At 41.6% G+C, this 24,310-nt stretch overlaps 1 protein-coding gene across 4 annotated transcripts in view; it reads left to right on the top strand.

Moving 5' to 3' along the window:
* Positions 1-24,062, top strand: part of SMG1 (SMG1 nonsense mediated mRNA decay associated PI3K related kinase) — a 92,567-nt gene extending 68,505 nt beyond the window's left edge. For 3 of the 4 annotated variants that reach the window (XM_019666897.1, XM_019666898.1, XM_019666901.1), the window contains 23 exons: positions 412-641; positions 1,632-1,880; positions 2,381-2,519; positions 2,605-2,714; positions 2,838-3,056; positions 3,637-3,827; positions 4,565-4,737; positions 4,882-5,161; positions 5,615-5,887; positions 6,467-6,701; positions 6,974-7,200; positions 8,714-8,864; positions 8,972-9,161; positions 9,301-9,770; positions 11,438-11,575; positions 12,868-13,020; positions 14,065-14,244; positions 15,013-15,240; positions 15,874-16,085; positions 16,223-16,329; positions 17,135-17,314; positions 17,392-17,498; positions 19,539-24,062. In XM_019666897.1, coding sequence (XP_019522442.1) covers positions 412-641; positions 1,632-1,880; positions 2,381-2,519; positions 2,605-2,714; positions 2,838-3,056; positions 3,637-3,827; positions 4,565-4,737; positions 4,882-5,161; positions 5,615-5,887; positions 6,467-6,701; positions 6,974-7,200; positions 8,714-8,864; positions 8,972-9,161; positions 9,301-9,770; positions 11,438-11,575; positions 12,868-13,020; positions 14,065-14,244; positions 15,013-15,240; positions 15,874-16,085; positions 16,223-16,329; positions 17,135-17,314; positions 17,392-17,498; positions 19,539-19,616 — 4,520 coding nt within the window. In that variant the 3' untranslated portion in view covers positions 19,617-24,062. The remainder of the gene's footprint in view (positions 1-411; positions 642-1,631; positions 1,881-2,380; positions 2,520-2,604; positions 2,715-2,837; positions 3,057-3,636; positions 3,828-4,564; positions 4,738-4,881; positions 5,162-5,614; positions 5,888-6,466; positions 6,702-6,973; positions 7,201-8,713; positions 8,865-8,971; positions 9,162-9,300; positions 9,771-11,437; positions 11,576-12,867; positions 13,021-14,064; positions 14,245-15,012; positions 15,241-15,873; positions 16,086-16,222; positions 16,330-17,134; positions 17,315-17,391; positions 17,499-19,538) is intronic. The other variant, XM_019666900.1, reaches the window with a different exon arrangement.
* Positions 24,063-24,310: the final 248 nt, after the last annotated feature.

The raw sequence follows: 24,310 nt of genomic DNA on the forward strand, positions 1-24,310 counted from the left end.
TTAAAAGAAGAGCATTAGCCTGATTCTTACTGCCCTGTGTGGTAGGAGAGGGTTGTTGCCTGTGACTGTCTGAGCCTCATGAATAGCTGGGAGGAAGGGGAAGGATCCTGTGTCTTACGTGATTTTGAATGGAAGTGGCTGGGTGCTGAGGAATAAGATTTTTCCATTCCCACCTGTCTCTGCTTGTGAATTTGTACAAGCGTAACCATTGGGGTACAGCTAATAATGCTAGTATCTGATACCTTGTGACTGAATAGAATGTTCTCGAAAGCTCTCAGTGTGCCTCTGCTATCATTTCTTGAGTGCTGTTGCTAATGGAGAACAACACAGAAAGTGTCAACATTTCCAACACCATCCTATCACACTTTACCCCATTTGGTCACCTACTCTACCTACTTTTTGTTTCCACAGGATTGGAGGATTTGCATCTGGATGAGAGGATAATGCAGTTTCTGTCTATTGTGAATACTATGTTTGCTACCATCAATCGCCAGGAAACACCCCGTTTCCAGGCGCGACACTACTCTGTAACACCGCTAGGAACCCGGTCGGGGCTGATCCAGTGGGTAGATGGAGCCACACCCCTCTTTGGTCTTTACAAACGATGGCAACAACGGGAAGCTGCCTTACAAGCACAGAAGGTTGATAAAAATTCAAATATACATGTACTTTTATTTGAATGAGCAGAAAGAAGCATATGTATCAGTCTGTTCTCTGTTACATATGAAATATGCTAGGCTTACTGCACTTGAGCATTTTTACAAGTTTGTAGGAGTTAAAAAAGGAACAGACCTGAGGTACCTAAGAAAGTGTTTCTGAGCGACATTTTTATAAAAATCAAGTTTGGAGGCAGAAATAATGACATTGGATTAATCTTATTTTAGACAAATCTGGAAGGGGTGGTAGTGGGGTTTTTAATTGCTCAGTAACTTGATAATTCACATCTTAATGATTTTTTAGTGGGCTTACTAGGGTCTTAATTTTGTAAATAAGAGTCAGCTTCGAAACCCAGCTTCTTTTAAAGTAAGTATGTAAATAAGAAACAACTTTATATTTAGAGTTAGTCACTGTGGCATCCTATTCTGTACCTGTAAACTAAATATATACTTTGATTTAGACTGGAGTTTAATTTAGAATTCATTTTAGCTAAGTATCTGCTTGCTTAATCTATGCAGGGTAAAGTAGTATACATGCTGTGGATAGAAAGCTACATTTTATACAGTCTCAACCTCAGGATTCCACATCTAGCCAAAGAAAATTACTCTAATTAGGGTAGTTAGGAGAAGGAGCAAGAGTTCGAAAGGAGTCGTATGTGCAAAAAGGAATGATAAAGTTTAAACAGATTATGTTACAAAGAAAAACGTAATTTGATGTCGAATTCAAATGGAACCTCAAGAAAATATCACAGTAGGCCAAGTTGTGAATAGAATAGGAATATCTAATTAAGAGAAAGATATGTAAATGGAAGAAAGATGTGCACTCCACAAAAGTTGGCTATTTGGTGCATGAATTTGTCTGAGTACATGGAGAATGGCATTGAAAAATCAGTTTTTACATTACTACTTTGCATTCAAAGTAACATTTATCCTTATTTAAATAAAGTGGATCTTAAAAAAAAATTTTTTTTGTAGGCCCAAGATTCCTATCAAACCCCACAGAACCCTGGAATTGTGCCCCGTCCCAGTGAACTTTATTACAGTAAAATTGGCCCTGCTTTGAAAGCAGTTGGACTTAGTCTGGATGTGTCCCGACGGGACTGGCCTCTGAATGTGATGAAGGCAGTGTTAGAAGAGCTAATGGAGGCCACGCCCCCTAACCTCCTTGCGAAAGAGCTCTGGTCATCTTGCACCACGCCTGATGAGTGGTGGAGAGTCACCCAGGTATGTGTTCCTTTGGGCTGTAGTGGGAATTACTGTTTCCTTTGCCGGCTTCCTGCCGTGTCTGTTGGGTTCCCCTCCCCGTCTTCCTCCCTGTCTTCCTCCAGACTTGGCAGTTGGAGACCTATATTTGAATCTTGTATTACATTTATTTTTATAAGACCCAGCCATGACTTTGTGACAGAACAAAGGGAATTCTGATGAAATGGAAAGAGAGTTAGAACTTTAGAAAGGGAGAAACTACATAGGCTGATGAGTACTGTTTTTGTTTGAATTTCAGCATTGTGGTGACCAAGTGGGACCAGCAAGGCCCACAGTTTTGTGTGCTATGGCTGCTCAGTCCAGACCCTCAGGCCACACACACCGGCCCCAAAGCATGTTAGCTCTTTATTTAGAAATGAAGGAGTAGGATTATGGGATTTTGTAGATTTTAGAGCATCCAATCCATGTTAGAAGGACACTGACTAACAGCCCGCCTTGCTCTCCACCCGTTTCCTCTTCAGTCTTATGCCAGGTCCACTGCGGTCATGTCCATGGTCGGGTATATCATTGGCCTCGGGGACAGACACCTGGATAACGTTCTCATTGACATGACGACGGGAGAGGTGGTTCACATCGACTACAATGTTTGCTTTGAAAAAGGTAAAAGGAACTTGGACTTTACATGTACATCAGGGCAGATATTTTTTGGGAAAAGGACCAAAATACCCTGATTTGTGTCTTCAAGGTAAAAGCCTTCGCGTTCCTGAGAAAGTACCTTTTCGAATGACACAGAACATTGAAACGGCACTGGGTGTAACTGGAGTGGAAGGTGTTTTTAGGCTTTCATGTGAGCAGGTATGCTGTTTGCTCTGACACCTCTTAGCATACTTCTTAAAGTAACAGATACTGTGGCATGAAAAGCTACACTGTCAGGAGGACACTTGTGGCAAAACTTAATCAAAATGCTTCTGAAAACAGGTGCTGCACATCATGCGGCGTGGGAGAGAGACCCTGCTGACCCTGCTGGAGGCCTTCGTGTATGACCCCCTGGTGGACTGGACGGCGGGGGGCGAGGCCGGCTTTGCTGGGGCCGTGTACGGTGGGGGCGGCCAGCAGGCCGAGAGCAAGCAGAGCAAGAGGGAGATGGAACGCGAGATCACCCGCAGCCTCTTTTCTTCCAGAGTAGCTGAAATTAAGGTGAAGCCAATGATAACGTCACTGTCATCTTTTTGTTATGAATAGAGTTAATGTGTCCATTAAAAAACTGAGCAAAATTTTTTCTAGAAATTTTTTTGTAAGACTGTATAATACTGAAACCGCAGTGAAATAGGGCAATTTGATGTCTTTTCATTAGGAAATGCTCCTTTCCCAAGACACATACAGTCAGACTCACACTTATAGGTGGGTTATTGAGGTGAAGAATGGTACCTTTTACAGTGGATTGCAGTGTCTGCCAGCCACTGTTTTAAATGCCCTTGAATTGGATCACCTCCCTCAGGGTGGGTTTTACTATCTTAGTAGCTTCTGATACTAATCTTGTTTCGTGTGGCGTGGGGATAACTGTTGTGGAATTGAATCTCAGTTTATGGTTCTGTGAACTTGGACACTTCAGTTATCTTTGTAAAATATGGGCGATACCATCACCCCTCAGGGTTTGGCTGAGATTGAAGTACGATAATCGGTGCTAGATGTCATTCTGTTGCCATCCTCCTGACAGACATCTTTTTTAGCCCTCGGCTGGCCTGGTAAGAATCTTCTAATCATAATGCCTTTCCAGGTGAACTGGTTTAAGAACAGGGACGAGATGCTGGTCGTGCTGCCCAAGTTGGACAGCAGCCTGGACGAATACCTGAGCTTGCAGGAGCAGCTGACCGATGTGGAGAAACTGCAGGGCAAGCTGTTGGAAGAAATCGAGTTTCTGGAAGGCGCCGAAGGCGTGGATCATCCTTCCCACACTCTGCAACACAGGTTTAAAACACTGCTGAACTCATTTCTAAATATAATATATGCCGTTAAGGGGGGATTTTCATGTGTGTGTGACCACCGTCAACTTGAAGTAGAATTATTGCAGCAACTCACGTAAATGGTAAAAGCTCTCCCAGGAACTGCAGTGTCAAAGTGTTAATAAACAAGAATTTACTTAAGTTTTCTGCTGTATTATATTTAACTTAAACATTTGAGTAATTGTAAAGGATGGGTGTAGTGGTTGGCTAGAACATTGAACCGGGATTCAGCAAAACCTGGGCTTTAGTGTCCTCTCGGCAGTTTGTATCTGAATCCTTACTCGTTTGTACAGTGGCAGTTACTTCATCTACTTCGCTGAGGTTTTTAAGCCTTAAATTAAATAGCTGATCTAAGTGAATGAACCTTGCACCCAGGAGGTGCTCAGTGAAGGGTAGTTGAATGTGCAAGTTCCAATACTGCATGAGGCTCTAAGGTTATAAAGATCCATCAAGCATCAGTGTTTTTTTACCTTTAAATAACTCAGAACCTGACACATGTGGTAGAGTTTTTTTTTAAATGTTGTGAGTATAACTGAGGGAACTGTGGGGTCAGGCTATACCAGGGACGTGAGGGACATTTGGTTAGTGCCCTCATTTGGAGAGATGCATCCCAGGTGGTCCAGGTGTGAGCTGAGTCAGGGTTCTGAAAGTACATGGAAGAAAGAACAGAGAGCCACTTAAAACCTTCCCCCCTCTTCTTAGGTATTCTGAACACACCCAACTACAGACTCAGCAAAGGGCCGTTCAGGAAGCCATCCAGGTGAAGCTGAATGAGTTTGAACAGTGGATAACTCACTACCAGGCTGCCTTTGGTAACCTAGAAGCCACGCAGCTTGCGAGCTTGCTCCAGGAGATCAGCACGCAGATGGACCTTGGTATGGGCTGACTTATGAGATACACATGTGAGCATGTGGCATTGCAGTTGGGTCTGGATGTGTGGGCTCTGGTTTGTGCCCCCTTGCAGCGCCTGCTGAGTTGAGATGATTTCACCACGATTAATACGTCTCTTTTACCCACAGGTCCCCCGAGCTATGTGCCGGCGACAGCCTTTCTGCAGAACGCCGGCCAGGCCCACCTGATCAGCCAGTGCGAGCAGCTGGAGGGGGAGGTGGGAGCCTTGCTGCAGCAGAGGCGCTCGGTGCTGCGTGGCTGCCTGGAGCAGCTGCACCACTATGCCACGGTGGCCCTGCAGTACCCCAAAGCCATCTTCCAGAAGCACCGCATTGAGCAGTGGAAGGCTTGGATGGAAGAGCTTATCCACAACACCACGGTGGAGCGCTGCCAGGACCTGTACCGGAAGTGAGTGCCAGCACCGAGGGCTCTGCTCTGGGCACACGCACAACCATGCTTGCTTGCTGAACTGCACAGCAGTTAGTTGTTCTTGAAAGAAATGGTTGGTAGATGGAATTGGACTGGAGTCACTTTTGTCTTGGTTTTCACAGGATTTGAGCTCCTGTTTTCCTTTCTAAGACAAGGCTTTTTTAGTGTAGTGAAATGTATCCCAGTGTAGGTGGTAATGGGTAAGAGAGCAGATCATGGATTCTGTCACTTACTAACAAGTTGTCTCGGGACGTCACTTTAGCTCTTGAGACTTTCCCTTCTGTAACGTGGGAGTATTGAATGATCCTGGTCTTCCAGGTTTTGAGGACCAAATGCAGTGTGCACTCTGTAGTACTGTGTGAAGCATGGGCTTCGTCTACAAATGGGGAGTGGTTACGTGACACACAAGCACCTCTTTCTGATTTTCTGTAGATACGAAATGCAGTATGCGCCCCAGCCACCCCCGACAGTGTGTCAGTTCATCACGGCCACGGAGATGACCCTGCAGCGGTATGCAGCCGATATGAACAGCAGGCTGATCAGACAGGTGGAGCGCTTAAAACAGGAAGCTGTCACTGTGCCCGTGTGTGAAGACCAGCTGAAAGAAATTGAACGTTGCATTAAGGTTTTCCTTCATGAGAATGGAGAAGAAGGATCTTTGAGTCTAGCCAGTGTTATCATTTCTGCGCTTTGCACCCTCACAAGGTGAGTTAGCTGACTCATACTGAGATCGTTTCCTGTCTTGGAAATGCTTATTGAGATTTCACGTGTCTTTTGTTGAATCTCGAACTTGTTATTCATTTACTTTCATTAATCTTGCCCCGTGTTACAGCTGCGTAATTTCCTTTAAGATTTTTTTTTAAGATTTTATTGGGGAATGTTGGGGGAGGGGAACAGACAAGTTGCTGTCCTTTTGTTCTTGGGTCTAGGTGTGGAGGACGTCCCTTCACTGGCTCATGTTGGTATTATCATTGCGCTCTTTCCGGGTGAGGCAGTCGCTCGCCGACCATTGGACGGCCGCGCACGTGGGTCATGAAAGCACACGCCTGCTGCAGCCCAGCTCCAGGTTGAGCTGTTGTTCACTATCTTAGCTGTTGAGGGTGCAGCATCACTGGGCCTCACGTGGGATCCGAACCAGGGCCCTCCTGCTTAGAGCTGGTGTCCCAAGCCAACTCCTAACCAACACACCACTCGGCTGGCCCTCCTTTAAGATTTTGACACATCCTTGTTTGTGTGTGAGTTGAGCTGAGTCAGTCTCACTGTACAAATACTTCCCCCGTTTAGGCGGAACTTGATGATGGAAGGAGCAGCTTCAAGTGCTGGGGAGCAGCTGGTAGATCTGACTTCTCGGGATGGAGCGTGGTTCTTGGAGGAGCTCTGCAGCATGAGTGGAAATGTCACGTGCCTGGTCCAGCTCCTGAAGCAGTGCCACCTCGTGCCGCAGGACTTGGACATTCCGAACCCCGTGGAAGCGTCGGAGGCCGTACACCTAGCTAATGGGGTGTACACCTCGCTGCAGGTGAACGCGTGGAAAAAGGCTTACGTTGTCTGAGTTTATTTTAGAAATTGAACAGTTCTACTTCTCATTTCTTTGGTTCAGAAAAACATTTGACTTCCCCTCTTTGAATGTTGCTTAAGCAGCCACTTAAGATAAAGATCAGTGTGAGGTTTATATCCCTACCTGGGTTACAGTTGCAGCAAGCTTGTTCTTAAATTGTTGCATTAAGTCGCTAAATGTGTAACTTAACAAAACTCAGAAAACATTAAAATATATTTCTCACGTATTTATAGGAATTAAATTCAAATTTCCGGCAAATCATATTTCCAGAAGCACTGAGATGTTTAATGAAAGGAGAATACACGTTAGAAAGTATGCTTCATGAGCTGGACAGTCTCATTGAACAGACAACCGATGGCGTCCCCCTGCAGACCCTGGTGGACTCGCTCCAAGCCTATTTAAGGAACGCAGCTATGGGACTCGAGGAAGAAACACATGCTCATTACATCGATGTGGCCAGGCAAGTGACTGCTAGCTGTGTGCTGTTTACTCATGAAAGAGATGGGGAGGCCAGACAAGGGTTCTGAGCTCTTCCTCTATTGTAAGTTTACTGTTAATTTCTAGAGCGGATATAATTACATACAAATGCATGCGTGTATGCAGTGTTTGGAACTTGCATATTCAACTACCCTTCACATATGCAAAGATACATGTGTATCTTTAAAAAGAAAACCTTATCTTTTAAAATAATTACAGATTTACAGGAAGTTGTAAAAAAAAAAAAAAAAGTGGGCAGGGAGGTCTTGTGCACACTTTCCCCGTCCCCAGCATCTTGCATCCCTGTGTAGGACAGCAGCAACACCATGCAGATGACATTGGGACAGTCCGCAGAGCTGGCTGAGCTTGCACTTGTAACAAATGCTCTCGTGTGTGTGGGTGCGTGTGTGTGGTTCCCTGCAGGTTTATTACATATACTCGTATGTCCCTTGGTGCTGCAGCTTCTTATACATGCACACACAAAGTGGAGTGAGGGGTTTTGTATGTAGCTCTTGGAACCCCATGGAGGCGTCTGAGCCAGTTCACTTAGCTAACGGGGTGCACACCATGAACAGTTTTCAATTAGCTCAAGTTTGGTGTAGGTAGTGAACACTGTATTTCTCATACCTTAAATCCAGACAAACAGTTTGACTTTGGAATCTGTGGAGGCTGGGTGGTACCTCTAGCTTTGCACCGTGCCCCCAGCTGAATCCTAAGCCCCTTTGGCCCTGGCTCCTCAAGACCCTGTTCTTGGACATTCTTCTGTTCAGTTCACTCCAGAAAGTATAACTGAGAGGGTAGAAATGAGTTGCCCCACCATGCTTGCTCCCGTGGAAAACGCAAAGACATAAGACAGTAGAGAGAATAGTATAATGAACTCCCATTTTACCAGCTTCAGTAATTATCTGTACCCGGTCAATTTTGTTTAAGTTGTACCACCCCAATTTTTCTGAAGCAATATATTTTCAGTTTTAAATACTGCAGGAAGCATATATCTAAAATGTAAACTTATTTTTTTTAATCACGGTGTCATTATTAATTCCTTAATGTTTTCTGTTATCCAGCATTCAGTTTTCCTGTTTTCTCAGGTTTTTTTGTAGTTGTTTTACTAAACAGTCAAAAAAATGAGTAAAATTATTATAGCATAAACATGTCAGCTAAATAGTGATGTGGATTCTTTGTACAACAGCTTTGTCATGTGATTTCTAGCATTTGAAAAGTTAGATGCTAACTTTCTTTGAATTGATGAATTGTTATGTTTGCATAAAATTTAATCACGTGAATTATTGCTAATGCTGACTTGGAACCAATGACTTCACATTGTAATTGACATGGAGTGCCATTTTATGAGAATGTTCTCCTTAATGCAGAAAGACTCATTTTTGGACTTCGCATGCCAGCTGTGAGATGTGCTGACCTTTTGTGTTCCTTCCCCCCCCCCCCCCAAATTTATTATTCTTTGAGTGAGGGCTTTGACTGCTGTTCTCTTCCTCCAGAATACTTCATGCTCAATATGGTGAACTAATCCAGCCAAGAAATGGCTCAGTGGATGAGACCCCAAAGATGTCAGCTGGCCAGATGCTTTTGGTGGCATTTGATGGCATGTTTGCCCAAGTCGAAACTGCTTTTGGCTTATTAGTTGAAAAGGTAAATACCGACTTGGTTTTGTGAATAATGCAGGTGTGTCAGTGTAGGTTAGTTGTTCAGTGTGGGAAGAGTGGAGACATGAACTTCCTGTTCCTTCGTTTACATAGTTGAACAAGATGGAAATTCCTGTGGCTTGGCGAAAGATCGACATCATAAGGGAAGCCCGGAGCACCCAGGTCAATTTTTTTGATGACGATAATCACCGGCAAGTGCTAGAAGAGATTTTCTTTCTCAAAAGACTCCAGACAATCAAGGAGTTCTTCAGGCTCTGTGGCACCTTCTCTAAAACTTTGTCAGGTAACATTTTACATTTAAATGTGCTGGAAGGGGGCTTCATTTAATTGTACGCTCATAAAATTCTAAGTTGTTCAATAAGCAGCATTACTACCTTATTTTAGTTTTGCGTGGAGTACTTTAAGACAATCTCCTTTTTTAGGATCAAGTTCCCTTGAAGATCAGAATGCCGTAAATGGGCCTGTTCAGATCGTCAACGTGAAAACCCTTTTTAGGAACTCTTGTTTCAGTGAAGACCAGATGGCCAAGCCCATAAAGGCGTTCACAGCCGACTTTGTCAGGCAGCTCCTGATCGGGCTCCCGAACCAGGCCCTGGGGCTCACACTTTGCAGTTTCATCAGCGCTCTCGGAGTGGACATCATCGCTCAAGTAGAGGCAAAGGACTTCGGTGCCGAGAGCAAAGTTTCCGTGGATGATCTGTGTAAGAAGGCTGTGGAGCACAACATCCAGGTGGGGAAGTTCTCCCAGCTGGTCATGAACAGGGCCACTGTGCTGGCGAGCTCCTACGACACCGCATGGAAGAAGCACGACCTGGTGCGCAGGTTGGAGACCAGCATCTCCTCCTGTAAGACGAGCCTGCAGCGCGTCCAGCTGCACATCGCCATGTTTCAGGCAGGTGTTGTCTTTATCGTGTTTTCCCCCAATGGAGGATTCTGAAAAATGGGAGAATTAACACAAACCAATATAAAGCAGAGCAATGGTTGAGTTTCCTGACTCATGCCAGCCCAGAGCAAGCCCAGCTTTGGCGTTTTGGCACTTTCTGTTATTTCTTGTTTCTCTTCTATGTAGTTGAGATAATTTTGCACTTAACAGTTAGCGTCCTTTGGGTGAGTTTCTGTCCGTGTTGTAGTGTTAGTGTTACCCGTGTCATGAAGCATTGTAAACATGACTTTTGATGGCTGCATGTGTTCCTTATGTGGATGTGCCTCCTGGATTGTCTACCATGTAATTAAGATGATTTCTAAAGTGACTTCTGTTTCACTGATGCTCCAGCGATCTGATAACAGCTTTGTGCCTAAGTCTGACTCGGGAGTTGTTTGTAAAAGCCTGTTTTAGCCCTTGATTATTTAGGGGCAGTGACAGCACAGGCTTTAGGGCTGAGGTGGACTTGGACTCAGGCACATGAACTTGAGTTTAACTTCCCTGAAGTCTGGCTTTCTCATCTAGAGGATGGGACAGTATCTTTCCCAAAGGTTCATGACCATGAGGGTGAAAAAGGGTAATCTCTGCAAGACACCAAGTAAAATAAACATTGTAGCTATTTTTCTTATTTCTTTTTTACAAATATCATCTTTAAATATTATTGTCAATAGCTCCAAACAAGTTGTGGCATGGAGAAATATTTGGGGACTGCGTTTTCCTGGGATCTAACAATGGATACTTCATTTTTGTGGGAGCTGCTTCCCAATAGTAGAATTTGTGGTTTCACTTCAGTGCACGGAGCCTGCATTTCCTTCTCTTTCAATTTTACTCTTGGCTGTTTTCTTAGCTCCTAAGTTCAGTAATTTATTTAAATTTTGAAATTACATTCATTATATAGTAACAGTTCCTCTGGCACATTGGGATGTGCTTTGGGAATGTTTTTTTACTTTGAAAAAGTGTAATGCTGAAAAGGTTTACTATTTTATATATTTTAGAATTTATTCCCTTAAAAAATTGACAACTATGGAAAACATTGTAAAAATCCTTTCAGTTTTATCTTGAACACATTTTAAGCTCTGAGCACAATGTATAACTTTTAAATTGTAGCGCGAATATCCCTTGGTTCTCCGGAGCCAACCTTACAGTATGCACGATGGCTTGATCCTCTGTCACCAGTCGCTTGCCCCTTTCTGTCACTTCAGGGTTCTCTGTTTAGAGAATTGTTTTCTTCTGCAACTTGCTGCCATTATTTCTTTTGGTCACTTGCTTATTAGCCTCTATGCCGGACAGCTGTTCCCACTGCCACACCTCTTCCAGTCTCTTAACTGGAGGTTTGTGGGGAGGAGGATGGAGGTTCATGCACTGGGCTTGTACATAGATGAGGAAAAATCTTCAGAATTACTGTTTTCCTGTTGCATATCACTGATCCAAGCAATTTGTCAGCTGTTCTCGACCTCAGGAAAATGTTCACCTGGTTGCGATTCTTTCATAATGTTTCTTATGCTCTTCCAGCCAACCCCACCTTGCTGCAGTGGGTTTTTTTGTCTTCCCAGGTCCTACCTTACAATTCCCCTCCCTTGTTAATCCAAAGGTTTTTTTCTTGCTGATTTTATTAACATTTCTTTTTCTTTGAACAGTGGCAGCATGAAGATCTCCTGATCAATAGACCACAGGCCATGTCAGTAACACCTCCCCCTCGGTCTGCCATCTTAACCAGCATGAAAAAGAAACTCCATACTCTGAGCCAAATCGAAACTTCAATTGCATCAGTTCAGGTGTGTTTTATCACATCTTCCTTCCAGCACTTCTCACTTTTATGATGAATTCTGAGTGCTGTGTTGTGCAGTATATCTACATGCCTGCCTTTGGTTTCTAAGCCAGGAGTATAACCCCTTTTCACTTTTATTTTTAATTTACATCTTTTTTTCTTACCCTTCAAGGTAATTGAATATTACAGTACCAGTATATTTTGAATCAGAATTAGAGACATAGCAAATATATTAGGTTTTTAATGAATTTGATGATTACTTTGCATTTATGCATTGAGGGAACCTTAGTGATTGGAAAAATTTGAATCCTTAATTTCTTTTCTGAAATGTATATAAGTGATTATATCTAGTTTATTAATACCTAATAAGTTTAGGCATTTCTTAGCTCTTTTGTGTGGTTAATGGAATTTTGTGATGTCAAAGGCAGCAAAATATTTTTCCAGACTGTTATTATTGACTATATTTCTTTGTCATTTCAGCTAAATATTTAATCTTGCCTCCCTTTTAGAAACTGGTCTTGATAATGGTTATATTTATATCTTTATTTTGTGTGGCCCTGTACTTCGTGTACTCAATCACTGACATTTTTCTGTTCTTCATAAATTGACATTAGTATAAAACAAATGTAATCACTTCTGTGATATTTAAAAATGTTTTTAACGAAACTTTTCTGGAGCTCTCTTTGAAGATTGAAATACGTTTTATCTATAGCATATGAGTCCTAGTTTTCAACGTGGGCAACTGAACTCTTGCCCTTTTTTCTGATTTTAGAGAGGGGGTGGTGTGTGAAAGAAGTGGGGGCAAGAGAGAGAGAATGTGAATTCTTCCACCTGAAATGTTGAATACATAATGAAATAACTTTGTTATAAAACCTCCCTTATGATAATCTGGATGGTTTTTTACCATTATTCATAAACTTGAATTTCAGGAAATCTGATTTTCATCTTTCACAATCAAAAGTATGGTGGATTTTCTTACAGGTAGTGCCTGTAGTACAGTGGGAATTTGGTGTAGTGAGTGTTTTGTTTTGTTTTAAGACTGAAAATGAAAATGTAACTTCAGCAAATTCTAAATAGGCAGTGAGTTGAAAGCCAATTCTCAATCCTCAGACATGTTTAGCCTTAAATATTCAAACTAAAATCAAGATTAATTCTAAAAGGTGACTGTTTGTTAAGGATGTTTTCTAAATTATGGATGCTGCCTTCTGCTGCTTTTGAATTTCTCTTGTATTTAAAAAAAATGCTCGACAGGAAGTGAAGAGTATCAAATATTCATTGGGATTCTGCTGGCTTTTATAGGAGAAACTGGCAGCACTTGAAGCAAGTATTGAACAGCGACTCAAGTGGGCAGGCGGTGCCAACCCTGCATTGGCACCTGTACTACAGGATTTTGAAGCGACGATTGCCGAGAGAAGAAGTCTTGTCCTTAAAGAGAGCCAACGAGCGAGCCAGGTACTGCGGCCTGCGCGCGCTGTCTATGTTGGCAGTTGCAGGCTTATGTAACTGACTGGAAGTTACATGTTGGATAATGGGTAGCTTGAGTGCCCACCCTGTAGTTCAGAGCGCTGATAGTAAGAGGGACCATAGGCTGGAGGCGGGCGTCCCTTAGGCTGAGCTCACAGCCAGTTATTCCCCTAGGCCCTCCTGTCTCCCAGTTAAATATGAAGTGTATACAGTCTCTATTGGGAAATAGAGCTTAATTCCATATTTACTAAGGTTCTCATCATATGCAGCCAAAGTGATCCAAAGATTTGAATATTGCTTTTTCCACGTGGTAATAAAATGCCTTATGATTTAGTGTTCTGCCCAAGGTTGTGGCTTAACTTTGTTGTGATTGGGGGTGGGGGTGGGGGGGGACAAAAACAAAAAAACCTATATAATTTTCAATCAGGTACAAAATTAGACTAATATAATGATTTCCATATTCTATATACCCATCCCCAAAATTTAAATTATCAACTTAAGTCTTATTTTATTTCCTTTATACTTTCTACTCCTTTCCCATCGCATATTTAATGGAAATCCCAAATAGTATATCATTTTATCTGTAAATATTTCAGTATGTATCTGTAAAGATAAGAACTATTTAAGAACGTAATCACTATTGTGATCTCTATTGTATAGTTAGGCAGGAGAAACAGAAAGGGAACATTCCAAACTAAAATTTGGACATAGCACAAAGTGCAGCTGAATATGATAACAATTTTCTACAGAGTAAATTTTTTTGTAGAAAACAATCCTGTAGAAGATGCTTTTTACCTAATTATCTAGTGCTGTTAGGCCATCTCAGACCTAATGGCATCAACCAAAAAATGTGCTTTATTTACAGCCTTTATAAGGATTAGGTCCGTTTTTCAAGACAGTCATATATTCTTACATTGTCAGGACCGATTCTGGTCCTGAATTCTAGAAACGAGTAGGTAGTATTTACTTGTGTCATTAATTGCATTTTCCCCCTCATTGTGGTGGTTCCATTCTGCATTTGCCTCTTTGCAGGTCACTTTCCTCTGCAGCAATATCATTCATTTTGAGAGTTTACGAACTAGAACTGCAGAAGCCTTAAACCTGGATGCTGCATTATTTGAACTCATCAAACGGTGCCAGCAAATGTGTTCATTTGCATCACAGTTTAACAGTTCAGTCTCTGAGCTAGAGCTTCGTTTATTACAGAGAGTGGTGAGTTTTTAATCTTGGCGGGAGTAGAGAGACTTGGCGATTAAAACAATAAGGCCAACGTTACACCCTGAAAATCAGTTTAATACATGCACTCAGTTTACATTTATTGAGCTGTACTGTATGTAAGATGTTCTGAGGGATACAATGATGGTTAAGTCTTGTTCTTGGCCCCAAAGGAACTTACTTACACAAATAATATAATGAATGAAAAAGTGGGAAGGCTTCTCAGAGCTACAGTGGGGAGTGGGCTGTGCAGATTCCGAGGTGGGGAGAGAGAGTGTACAGCAGATGCCTCAGATGCACTGAAAATAGGGTGGCACTGGGGCTGGTGGAGGGTGCATGCTAGGCCGGAGAGTTAAGTCCAAAAATATCAAGTTGATAAATTCAGTGTTTATATTTTGTGGAAAGGCTTTAGGCTGTGTATTAGGAATCTCTGGTCTCGTTTTTTAAAGAGTGATTGACAGTGAGTTTGGGTCCTGGATATGGGTCGTCTTTGTTACTCCAGATATATTTCTTAGGCCTTAAAGGATTTATTCCTTTAAGCGTTTTTTCCTTGTATGATTATGCAAAACCGTTAAAAATCTTAGCTTGTATTTCATAGAGTGTTTAGATTATTGTTAAGTACTGTTTTATAGGCAATTAATTCAAGAACCTCAGCTGAGGTTCTCTGTGTTTGTTGGAGTTACCTTTTGATGATGATGATGAAGAAACGACTCTTGTGTTATTCCAGCTGATAGTTAAAGTGGAACCAATGCTTGTTCTCTTTAGGACTCTAGCCTTGACCATCCTATTGGCAGCCCTGAATGGCTTTTGTCAGCACACAAACAACTGACCCAGGATATGTCTACTCAGAGAGCAATCCAGACAGAGAAGGAGCAACAGATAGAAACGGTCTGTGAAACAATTCAGAACCTGGTTGATAATATCAAGACGGTGCTCACGGGTCATAACCGGCAGCTCGGAGATGTGAAACATCTCCTGAAAGCAATGGCTAAGGTAAGACCCATGACGTCAGCACACAGTGACTCACTCCCCCTCTTCTGAAATGACAAGTAGTTTTGTTTATATGACATAAATAAAAAAAGTTCCTCTCAGGTCACACCTCCCAGTTTGTTTGTGACTGAGTTCATTTGTGTTTTTCATGAACTGTCTTTTCTGACTTTATACACAGAGAAAGTGAGGATGAAAGAAATGGATTCCCCAAAGTCACATTGTTAATAATGAAACTGAAATGTGAACTTAGTCTCAGAGCCTTTATATCCCCAGCCTCTCCTCCTCCCCACCCTCACCCCCAGACTCATAGAGCTTGCCTCCAGAACGACTGAAATATTGTCTCTTCTTTGCAGTATTCTGCATAATCTAGATAATAAGGAAACTGAGTTCCCAGGAAAGGCTAAGTTACTTCATCGTCACAAAACAGCACATCATTAATTTTAGAATTTATTTTTACTTGGAATTTTTCTTTTGTGCTGGAAACAAGATTCTTCTAGAAAGAGTTAAATTATAATGAGTGGATTAAACACTTGATATTCGAAAACTGCTTATTACCTCTTATTCAAAAGGTGACTGCCTTAAGAGGAATTACTGAAAGAAGCAGCATTTTTCCAATCATTACTGTTTGGATTCCAGGATGAAGAAGCCGCTCTGGCAGACGGTGAAGACGTCCCGTATGAGAGCAGCGTTAGGCAGTTCTTGAGTGAATATAAATCCTGGCAAGACAACATCCAGACGGTGCTGTTTACCTTAGTCCAAGCTATGGGTCAGGTTCGAAGTCAAGAACATGTGGAAATGCTCCAGGAAATAACTCCCACCCTGAAAGAACTGAAAACGCAGAGTCAGAGGTAAGGCCGTCTTCTGCCTAAATGTAAGATGTAAAATGCCAAACTTCTGGTGTAAGTTTTTTCAGTTTTTATTCATGTTTATAAGTAGCTATCTCATAAAGCATTTCATACATAAGCCATCTTGTTTTGTATTTCAGTATCTATAATAATTTAGTGAGTTTTGCATCACCCTTAATCACCGATGCAACAAATGAGTGTTCAAGTCCAACGTCATCTGCTACGTATCAGCCATCCTTTGCTGCAGGTAGGACTTCCCGACTTCCAGAAGACCTGAATCTCAATCTGTTCATAGTTTACATATAGAAGCTAAGATGTGTAATTATACTATAAGTGTTTAATATGTTTATAGTCATCATCTTTTGAAAGGGTTTCCCTAACTTCTGTCATACCTCCCACTGGACAGATTTTGGCTTAATTTTAAAAGTACTTATGTGAGAATAAAAACGCCTACTGTTCAAATACTCTTTAAATGATTTGTGTTATAATTATAAAATATACCTGTTAGGGAAATTTAGAAAAATTATTAGTAAAATGTATAGTTCTATTCCAATTAGAGGTAAGGCCACTGTTTGTGTGTTGATGGACTTCTCTGTGCGTGTAAACACATTCGCATAAATTGGGATCATTCTGTGAATGCAAGTTTTGTTGTCTTTTCCCACTTAATATTAAATTGATAATCTATCTCCCTGTTGTTAATAATCTTGTAAAAAAATGACTTAATGGCCACATTTAATACTGCCATTCTGTGACTTTACCATGTTATAGTAATATATTAATTGTTGGACAGATAAGAGATTTATAGTTTTTTGATCCCACAGCAAGATAGGGATCATCATTATACAAATCTGTATCTGAATGTCTTTATTTTAGACATTTGGGCTTTATTTTGAGGAGGACAATTTCTATTTCAAGGCCTAAGGACTTTAAGGTTGCAAAGTCATATCCGTTTCTAAGGCTGCACTTTCGTAGTAGAGAGTGCTGCCCTGCTCTCTCCCTAGTGTCCATTTTCTGTTTACATGTAAATTGAGCTACCAGCTCTTTCTCTATAGCAGTTCGAAGCAACACTGGCCAGAAGACTCAGCCTGATGTCATGTCACAGAATGCTAGAAAGCTGATTCAGAAAAACCTCGCTACATCAGCAGATACTCCACCAAGCACAGTTCCGGGAACTGGCAAGAGCGTTGCTTGTAGTCCTAAGAAGGCCGTCAGAGACCCTAAAACTGGGAAAGGTAATTTATTCAAAATAAGGACGCCTAATGCAGACAAAGTGGTAACTTGGCTTACATGTGTTTCCATTGCTTCCTAGCTGTGCAGGAGAGAAACTCGTATGCAGTGAGTGTGTGGAAGAGAGTGAAAGCCAAGTTAGAGGGCCGGGACGTTGATCCAAATAGGAGGATGTCAGTTGCTGAACAGGTGACCTTTTTACAACTCGAGCTACACACTTTCATGCTGCTGCACCAGTAAAGGTGTAGAGATCCTCTCACCCGGGTCCTGGGTGCTTCATCAAGAAGCGAGACACTTCCGTCTATTTTTAAGGTTCAGAAGGTTCTGAGCAACAGCTCTGGAACTGTCACTCACTCACCATGTTACTCTGACTCCACCCTGTTAGCACTTTCTTTTCTCCCCAGCTCCCTGTTTACAGAGGTTTGAGGTGGGACTTGACCGTCCTCCACCAGAAGACAGCTCATTTGCATTTTGAACAGGTGTCACATGAATAGGATGACCTTTTGGGTGCAGGAGTAGTACCTGTCAGGTGTTCTGGGGTGTCAGTTTGTCTGAAGTCAGTACTTTGAAATTTTCTCACTAGTGTTATTAAAATTGTATCTGTAAATGTGAGAATGAATTGCCCCACCCCCACCCCCTTTTTGGTTTGAAGATTTTCAAGCCGACAGAGCTGTAGGCGTGCTCCTGTACTCTTTACCTAGAGTGGGAAAACCTGTCACTAATGTTGTCACCTCTCCCTCACTGTCCTGGGTTTGTGCAGTTTTCCAGACCCTTTTGACAGATAGCTGCAGACATCATAACATTCCGTGCCTAAATATGTCAGCATACGTCTCCTCAACAAAACAGTGTAATATATAATTTTATAATCACAATACAATTCTATAACTGCCAACTTAGGAAACTTACCATTGACTTCCTCCTACCATTCAGTCCATTTTCCGATTTCTCCAGTTTTGCCGCCATGTCCTTTATTGCTTAGCCCTCCTCTCATGACCCCATACAAGATGTAGTCAGGGTTCCTCCTGCATTTCACGTGCTCGTTCTCTTTCAGTTCCGTTAATGTCCAGAACAGTCCCCCAGCCTTTCCCCCGCTCTGGACATTGATTGACATTTTTGATGTGTCCAGACAGGTTGGTTTGCAGAATATGCCTCCGTTTGTATTTGTCTGATATTTTCCCTATTATTAGATACAGAAATCAACATTTTTGGCAGGAATGTGACGCCAGTGGTGTGTCCTCAGAATTTTACACCAAGGGACACTTGTCGGTTTGTGCTGTCTGTGACAAGAGTTAGATTACTTGGGCAAGGGCGGTGCTCTCCCGAATTCTGTCACAAGTGTAACTTCTCTAGAAACTTGAGATTGAATATCCTATTTTCTAGTGGTTTGACATCCACAATGCAATTTTAACATCAACAAGGAAAGTTCTTTTATTTTAAACACTTATATCGCTGTATAGGATCTGAACTGACACTTCTTGGTCAAGAGTCAGTTGGTAGAAACAGTTTGTCAAAGTGTCGAAAACCGTGGACAGCTCTCTCAGTATCTTTACTTCAGAAACTCTCTCGTAGGTTAATGGGGTGTATACTTTCATGACTGTCCATCATAGCTCTCTGCTCATCTTTTTAAAGGAGGTTGGGCTCATGTGCTTTTTATTCTGATAGTTATTTCATCTTATATGAAAAAAGTTAAGGGGCTCAGAGGAGTGGGGAAATACAGAGTTCTTTGCACACCCCTGTTGGTGTAGGTTATCATTCAGCAGCCATCTCCGAGCACTTCCTGTAAAGTGGACCCTGATGGGTGCTCCGGATAGAGAGCTGACTGTATCTCTTACAGTAAAGGAAATTTAGCTGAGTCAGAATCAGTGCACATTTGTGGAGCACCCATCTGTGTTCCTGAATCTGCTGGGCACTTTTTTATGCACCAGCTAAGCGTTTCCCGGGGACCTCACACGTTTAACCCCAAGACAGCTGTGGGGTCAGTGGGGCTCTCTTCACCTGAGGGATCCTAAGGCTCGGGGGGGTTGTGACTCTGCTGACACACATTTTGTAAGCTGTAGACTTATGAGGGAAGCTCAGCTTACTTAGCCGCTTTCCCCATAGCAGCTACACTTCCTTTGGGTAATTTGGGTGAGTATAAACTTGATTTTAAACATTTCATGTAACTCGTATACGAACCATGTCCTTTCACGTTTTAAATGGCCTTACATGTTATCCTGTCTGTTTTTACAGGTTGACTATGTCATTAAGGAAGCAACTAATCTAGATAACTTGGCTCAGCTGTATGAAGGTTGGACAGCCTGGGTATGAATGGCAAGACAGTCGATGAGTCTGGTTCAGCGAGGTCAGACATCCACTAGAATCAACTCAGCCTCAGGCATCCAAAGCCACACCACAGTCGGTGGTGATGCGACTGGGGGCTTACTCTGAGGAAACCTAGGAAATCTCGGGGCGCTAGGAAGTGAATCCTGCAGGGCAGCCGCACTCAGGGATACGCCCAACACCATGGCCTGCAACCCCAGGGTCAAGGGTGAAAGAAAGAAGCTCACCGCCTGAACACGGAGATTGTCTTTCTGCCTCAGAACAGCTGCACACGTGTCAGGAGGTTAGCTGCAGAAAGAGATCGGGGTGCCGCGGAGCACAGAGTGATTTGGAACTCCATTCCACCTGACCCTGTGTACAATCCAGGAAAAACCAAACCCCGCTCAGAAACAGAAAACTGGGGCCGCGAAGAAATCACAGCCAAGGAAGATTGGATGCATTCAGATTCTTGTGTGATGCTTGTTGCTAGGCAACAGTACTGGTTGGGTTGACCAGTAAGTACAAAAAGGCTACGGGATACGTATTTCAGAAATGGACTGAAAATGGAGAGCTATGTAACAGATACACTACATTGGAAGAACTTACTTCTGAAGTGAAGGGAAAAAAAAAAACAACCCATCATCATCCTCCCAGCCCCTCCTACCTCCCCATTCCCCCTTTACCTTCTCCGGTAGATTAGCCGTCTTTCAGATTCACTTTTAAGTCAATCCTTAAATTTCATATACTTCCATCTTGATGCTGTTAACAACTTACGTTTGGAGTGATAAACAGAAATTTCTCCAAAACCACATGGAAAATTCAAGGATTGTTTAAATGTCTGATGATCAGATACAAAATGTAATTCTGGTTATTTAAGTCATTTCTGTGATTCTATCATGTACAGTTTCCAGAATTGTCACTGTGCATTCAAAAGTAATGAATCTAACACATTTGATTTCATGTACACTCCCCTTTGCTTATGGTGTGCATTTTTTGGAGGTCATTCAAACTTTCCCTCTTCTGTGATTGCTGTAGTTTCTTTCATAGACAGTAGCTAGTCCAATGTAATCTTTTTACCTTTTTTAAAAACCAGGATAGAATACCTATTAGAGTTTTACATTGTTGATGACAGAGTAACAATAAAGTAACAATAAAGAGTAAAGATGTTCTGGTGGAAGTAGAGTGAAATGTTTTAATTCAGTTTTCTCATTTGATACTTTTAATTTACAAGGGATAAATTCGAAGTGCTTTAGTTTTCCTGGCATCTTAAGACATGTACATGAAACATCGGCAAAAACGAGAACCACCAACATCTTTTAATAAGTTCAATTTGTCTGTGAAGTACTTTTTGCATAATTTTAATAGTTTGCTGTTTAGTCAGACATTATAGTGAATTCATGGTCAAGGTTTCCTTAAATTTAGCCTTGCGTTATTCAGTACTGTGTAAGCTCAATTGTTGATCCAAAAGAAAAATCCAGAATAGAATAGGATTCTTCAAATCACGTATCATCACAAAATAGAACACGATTCAAATCTTGATTGTCTGAGTCCATTTTTCCTGCGTCTTACAGATTAGGACTGCGATCACTTTCTAGTTGCCAATCTTCACAAACTTGAAAGGTATTAAGGAAAAATTCCACGTAGCTCTGGCCTTTTCTGTATTCTGATTGCCACGCTGACCTGTATTCCTTCACTACCCATCAGAGTATGCGTTTCAGGACCAGTGCTTTTTTAATACTTTGAGAGATACTGCAAGAAAGGTGGTATTTTTGAATACCCATCTGTCTAACAGCAAGGAACCTAGTGCATCGCAGTTTAGTTTCTTCATTTTTGAACCTTATTTTCACAATCAGAACAACCTATCTGGAATAATAATGCCATATTGTGTTTTGCGTGCTGCTTTGTTTCCTAGAGGCTGTGGGAACTACTGCATTCATCACTTGATTACCTCCGCTCTCAAGATTAAACAGTCTTTTCAGCAACATCCTCTATCAGAACAATAAAACCAGTTCACACTGATGTGTCCCTAAGGGAGTGTTCAAAAATTGCTTCCTCTTTTGGAAAGAAGATAGAGACTGCCTGTGGATTTCAGGCCTCAGAGGTACCTGGCACCTTATCCAAGCCAAAACAAAACAGCTCTTTGTCACAAGCATGTGCCTCTGGTAAATCATCCGTCACTTTTATTTTTAAATGGTCCCTCAAAGAAGAGTGTGGCGTGTACATGTTTGGTTGTGGGGCAGATGTGCACAACTGATGATTTCAAAGCTGCTCTTGACTGCGCCCTGGACGAGACCCGAGCCTGTACAGCTGGGCCTCTGGAAGTCATTCTGTGAGTAGCCTTGCCCTTTGGAACTGTTGTCAGAGAACTTGACGGAGATTTAATCAGCGAGGAAAGGCCCTGGTGATGGAGCAGATTGAGCAGTGAGAGCTGTGTTTGGGGGGATTACCTTGTAAAGCAATGTCAGGTGGAGAGTGCGGTGGTTATGAAGTCGTACACTTTTTATGATACAAAATACCTGTGGAAAACCAGGGATCTACTTCTCTCTCTTCCTTTCTCTTTTTCTCTAAGATTCAGGGGGTATGGAATAACCTGCAGCCTCTACTTCAACTCAGAGTACCCTTGGAAATTGGTTTATCTTCAGTGTTTTGTTGTCTTCGGTTTTCTAGAATGACCTGAATTTTAGTTGATTCCTCTACACAGTCGTGGAGGCTTAATGGTTTATGGAACTGTATTTCTCTTTTTTCTGTTGCTTGGGTGCGTCTTGCAGTACCTCATTTTCTGGTCACGAGTTCTTAACATAGTTTGCTAGCTGATTAAGATTCTTTTGTGTCACTTGGGGTGAGTTGTTTTTGAGATAATGTGAGATTTCTGTGTGAGAACTGATAATCCTGCTCTTGATCTGCTTCCCTACATTTTTTTTTTTTTCCCCCCCAGAGCCCAAGCCCCAGTCAGGGTGAGGGCTTCTAATACAAAGAAAAACTTTCATCACTTCTGCCCTTAACACTTGCCTCTTTTACCTAAACTTATTATGTAGCTTTCTTAATATTGTCCAGTGTTGGGTGTTATCTGCATTGTTTTTGTTGTTTAATCGTGCTTGTTCTGTTGTGTGAAATTTAAGGAAAGAGCCATTAAAAAATGCCGCGCCGGGCAATGCAAGTACAGCCAAATATTAGGGTTGATGTTCAGTCTTTGGTTCTTTTAAACCTGGGGTGTTATAGGCAGTACTTTCAACTGAAAACTGTAAAGTCTTCCTGGCCTGTTTTCCTCCACACATTTGTAATTACTCTGGGGGCTCACTTGTTTTGGCAGTAAGGGGCCCCTTCTTTTCTCCCACTTCTTTTCATACTAAAGAAAGCACCTACAATTAGCCTGTTAGTCCTGTTCATCTACATCAAAAAGCAGTGAGTTATTTACTATTAGCACATTTAAAAACCTTTGTCTTATATAAAGTTAGATGACTATGAAAACCAAGGACCTTCCATTCTGTATCTTGAGCTTGTACAGTGCCAATAATTTAAAGCTAGAACCTTCCCCTCCCTAAATCAAGGAGAGAGAGAATATATTAATGCAACGGCCACTTAAAGGTAGACTTTGTTTTCAATATTTGGGTTGTAGTAGAAAGATTCATCCTATGGGGAAAAAAAACTAGCATTATAAATTTTTCCAAACATTGGGGAATTCACTGCACTGTGACCCCTAAGGGTTTGTGGCACTTTTCCTGCTTTTTAGGCCTGGGTAACGCTGTCACCATCCCTAATTTACAAATGGGCAAACAGGCTCCACTTCGGGCAGCTTTTCAGGTTCCAGGGTTAGTTGTACAGCGTGATCCACTTAGGAGTATTTTGCTGTCTGTGGGAATTTGGCTGGGTTTACTAGGGAAAAGCTGTTTAGTTGTGCTAATGTAAAAACATCCTACAATTAGCTCTTTAGGACTTTCGAAGCTGGTAAACTTAAGGAATTTCATGTTGTTCTGAAATGCAGACTTGTAGAATGTTTTTCTTTGAAAACTGGCTGAATTTTTTTTTTTTTTCCTTTTCGTGACAGTCCCAGGTTCAGCTCCTGTTTCAATGTGTCAGTTATTTTTTTGGTTTAAAGTTCCTTTATATTTTTCCACCTGCAGTGCCAGTGGCAACATCATAATTCACTTGTTAATTTTCTTTATACTTATAAGAGCAAATTGAGTTTAACTGAATCTTCCTTGTCCTACTAGTACACATTGTATAAATAAAGTGGCTTCTCTGTACAAAAGGTTGTAATGCCTCCTGATGGATATAATTTTGTGACTGTATTTAAGATTAAAAGTTGAATAAATCACACCAGCTTCCTGAAAATGTTCATAATGCATCTTTTGGAAAACAAAAATACATGCCTATTTTATGCATATTTGCATCGACATGGCAAAGATTGTACGAAATATCTGTTTTTCAAGAAATAAACTCTTAAAAGACATAGCATTTAAGCTCTGAATTTATTGGTTTCCAGAAAACTTAATTTTGGAATATGGGTAGCTTTTTTTAAAAAAATGTATTTATGCCACCAAAACTTTTACTTCTCAAAAAGGTAATTTTTTCTACCCTCAAAGTTCTATAAAGTATTTTTGAAAAGCAGTAGAAATTTTACTTGAATGGGGAAGTTCTTGGTATTAAGGCACATTAAGCTTAGTTTTGTGAATATTTAAAAACAAACCTCGAGAAAATTATTG

Source organism: Hipposideros armiger, unplaced genomic scaffold, assembly GCF_001890085.2.
Source record: "Hipposideros armiger isolate ML-2016 unplaced genomic scaffold, ASM189008v1 scaffold_480, whole genome shotgun sequence".
In the NCBI taxonomy this organism is placed as follows: Eukaryota; Metazoa; Chordata; class Mammalia; order Chiroptera; family Hipposideridae; genus Hipposideros; species Hipposideros armiger.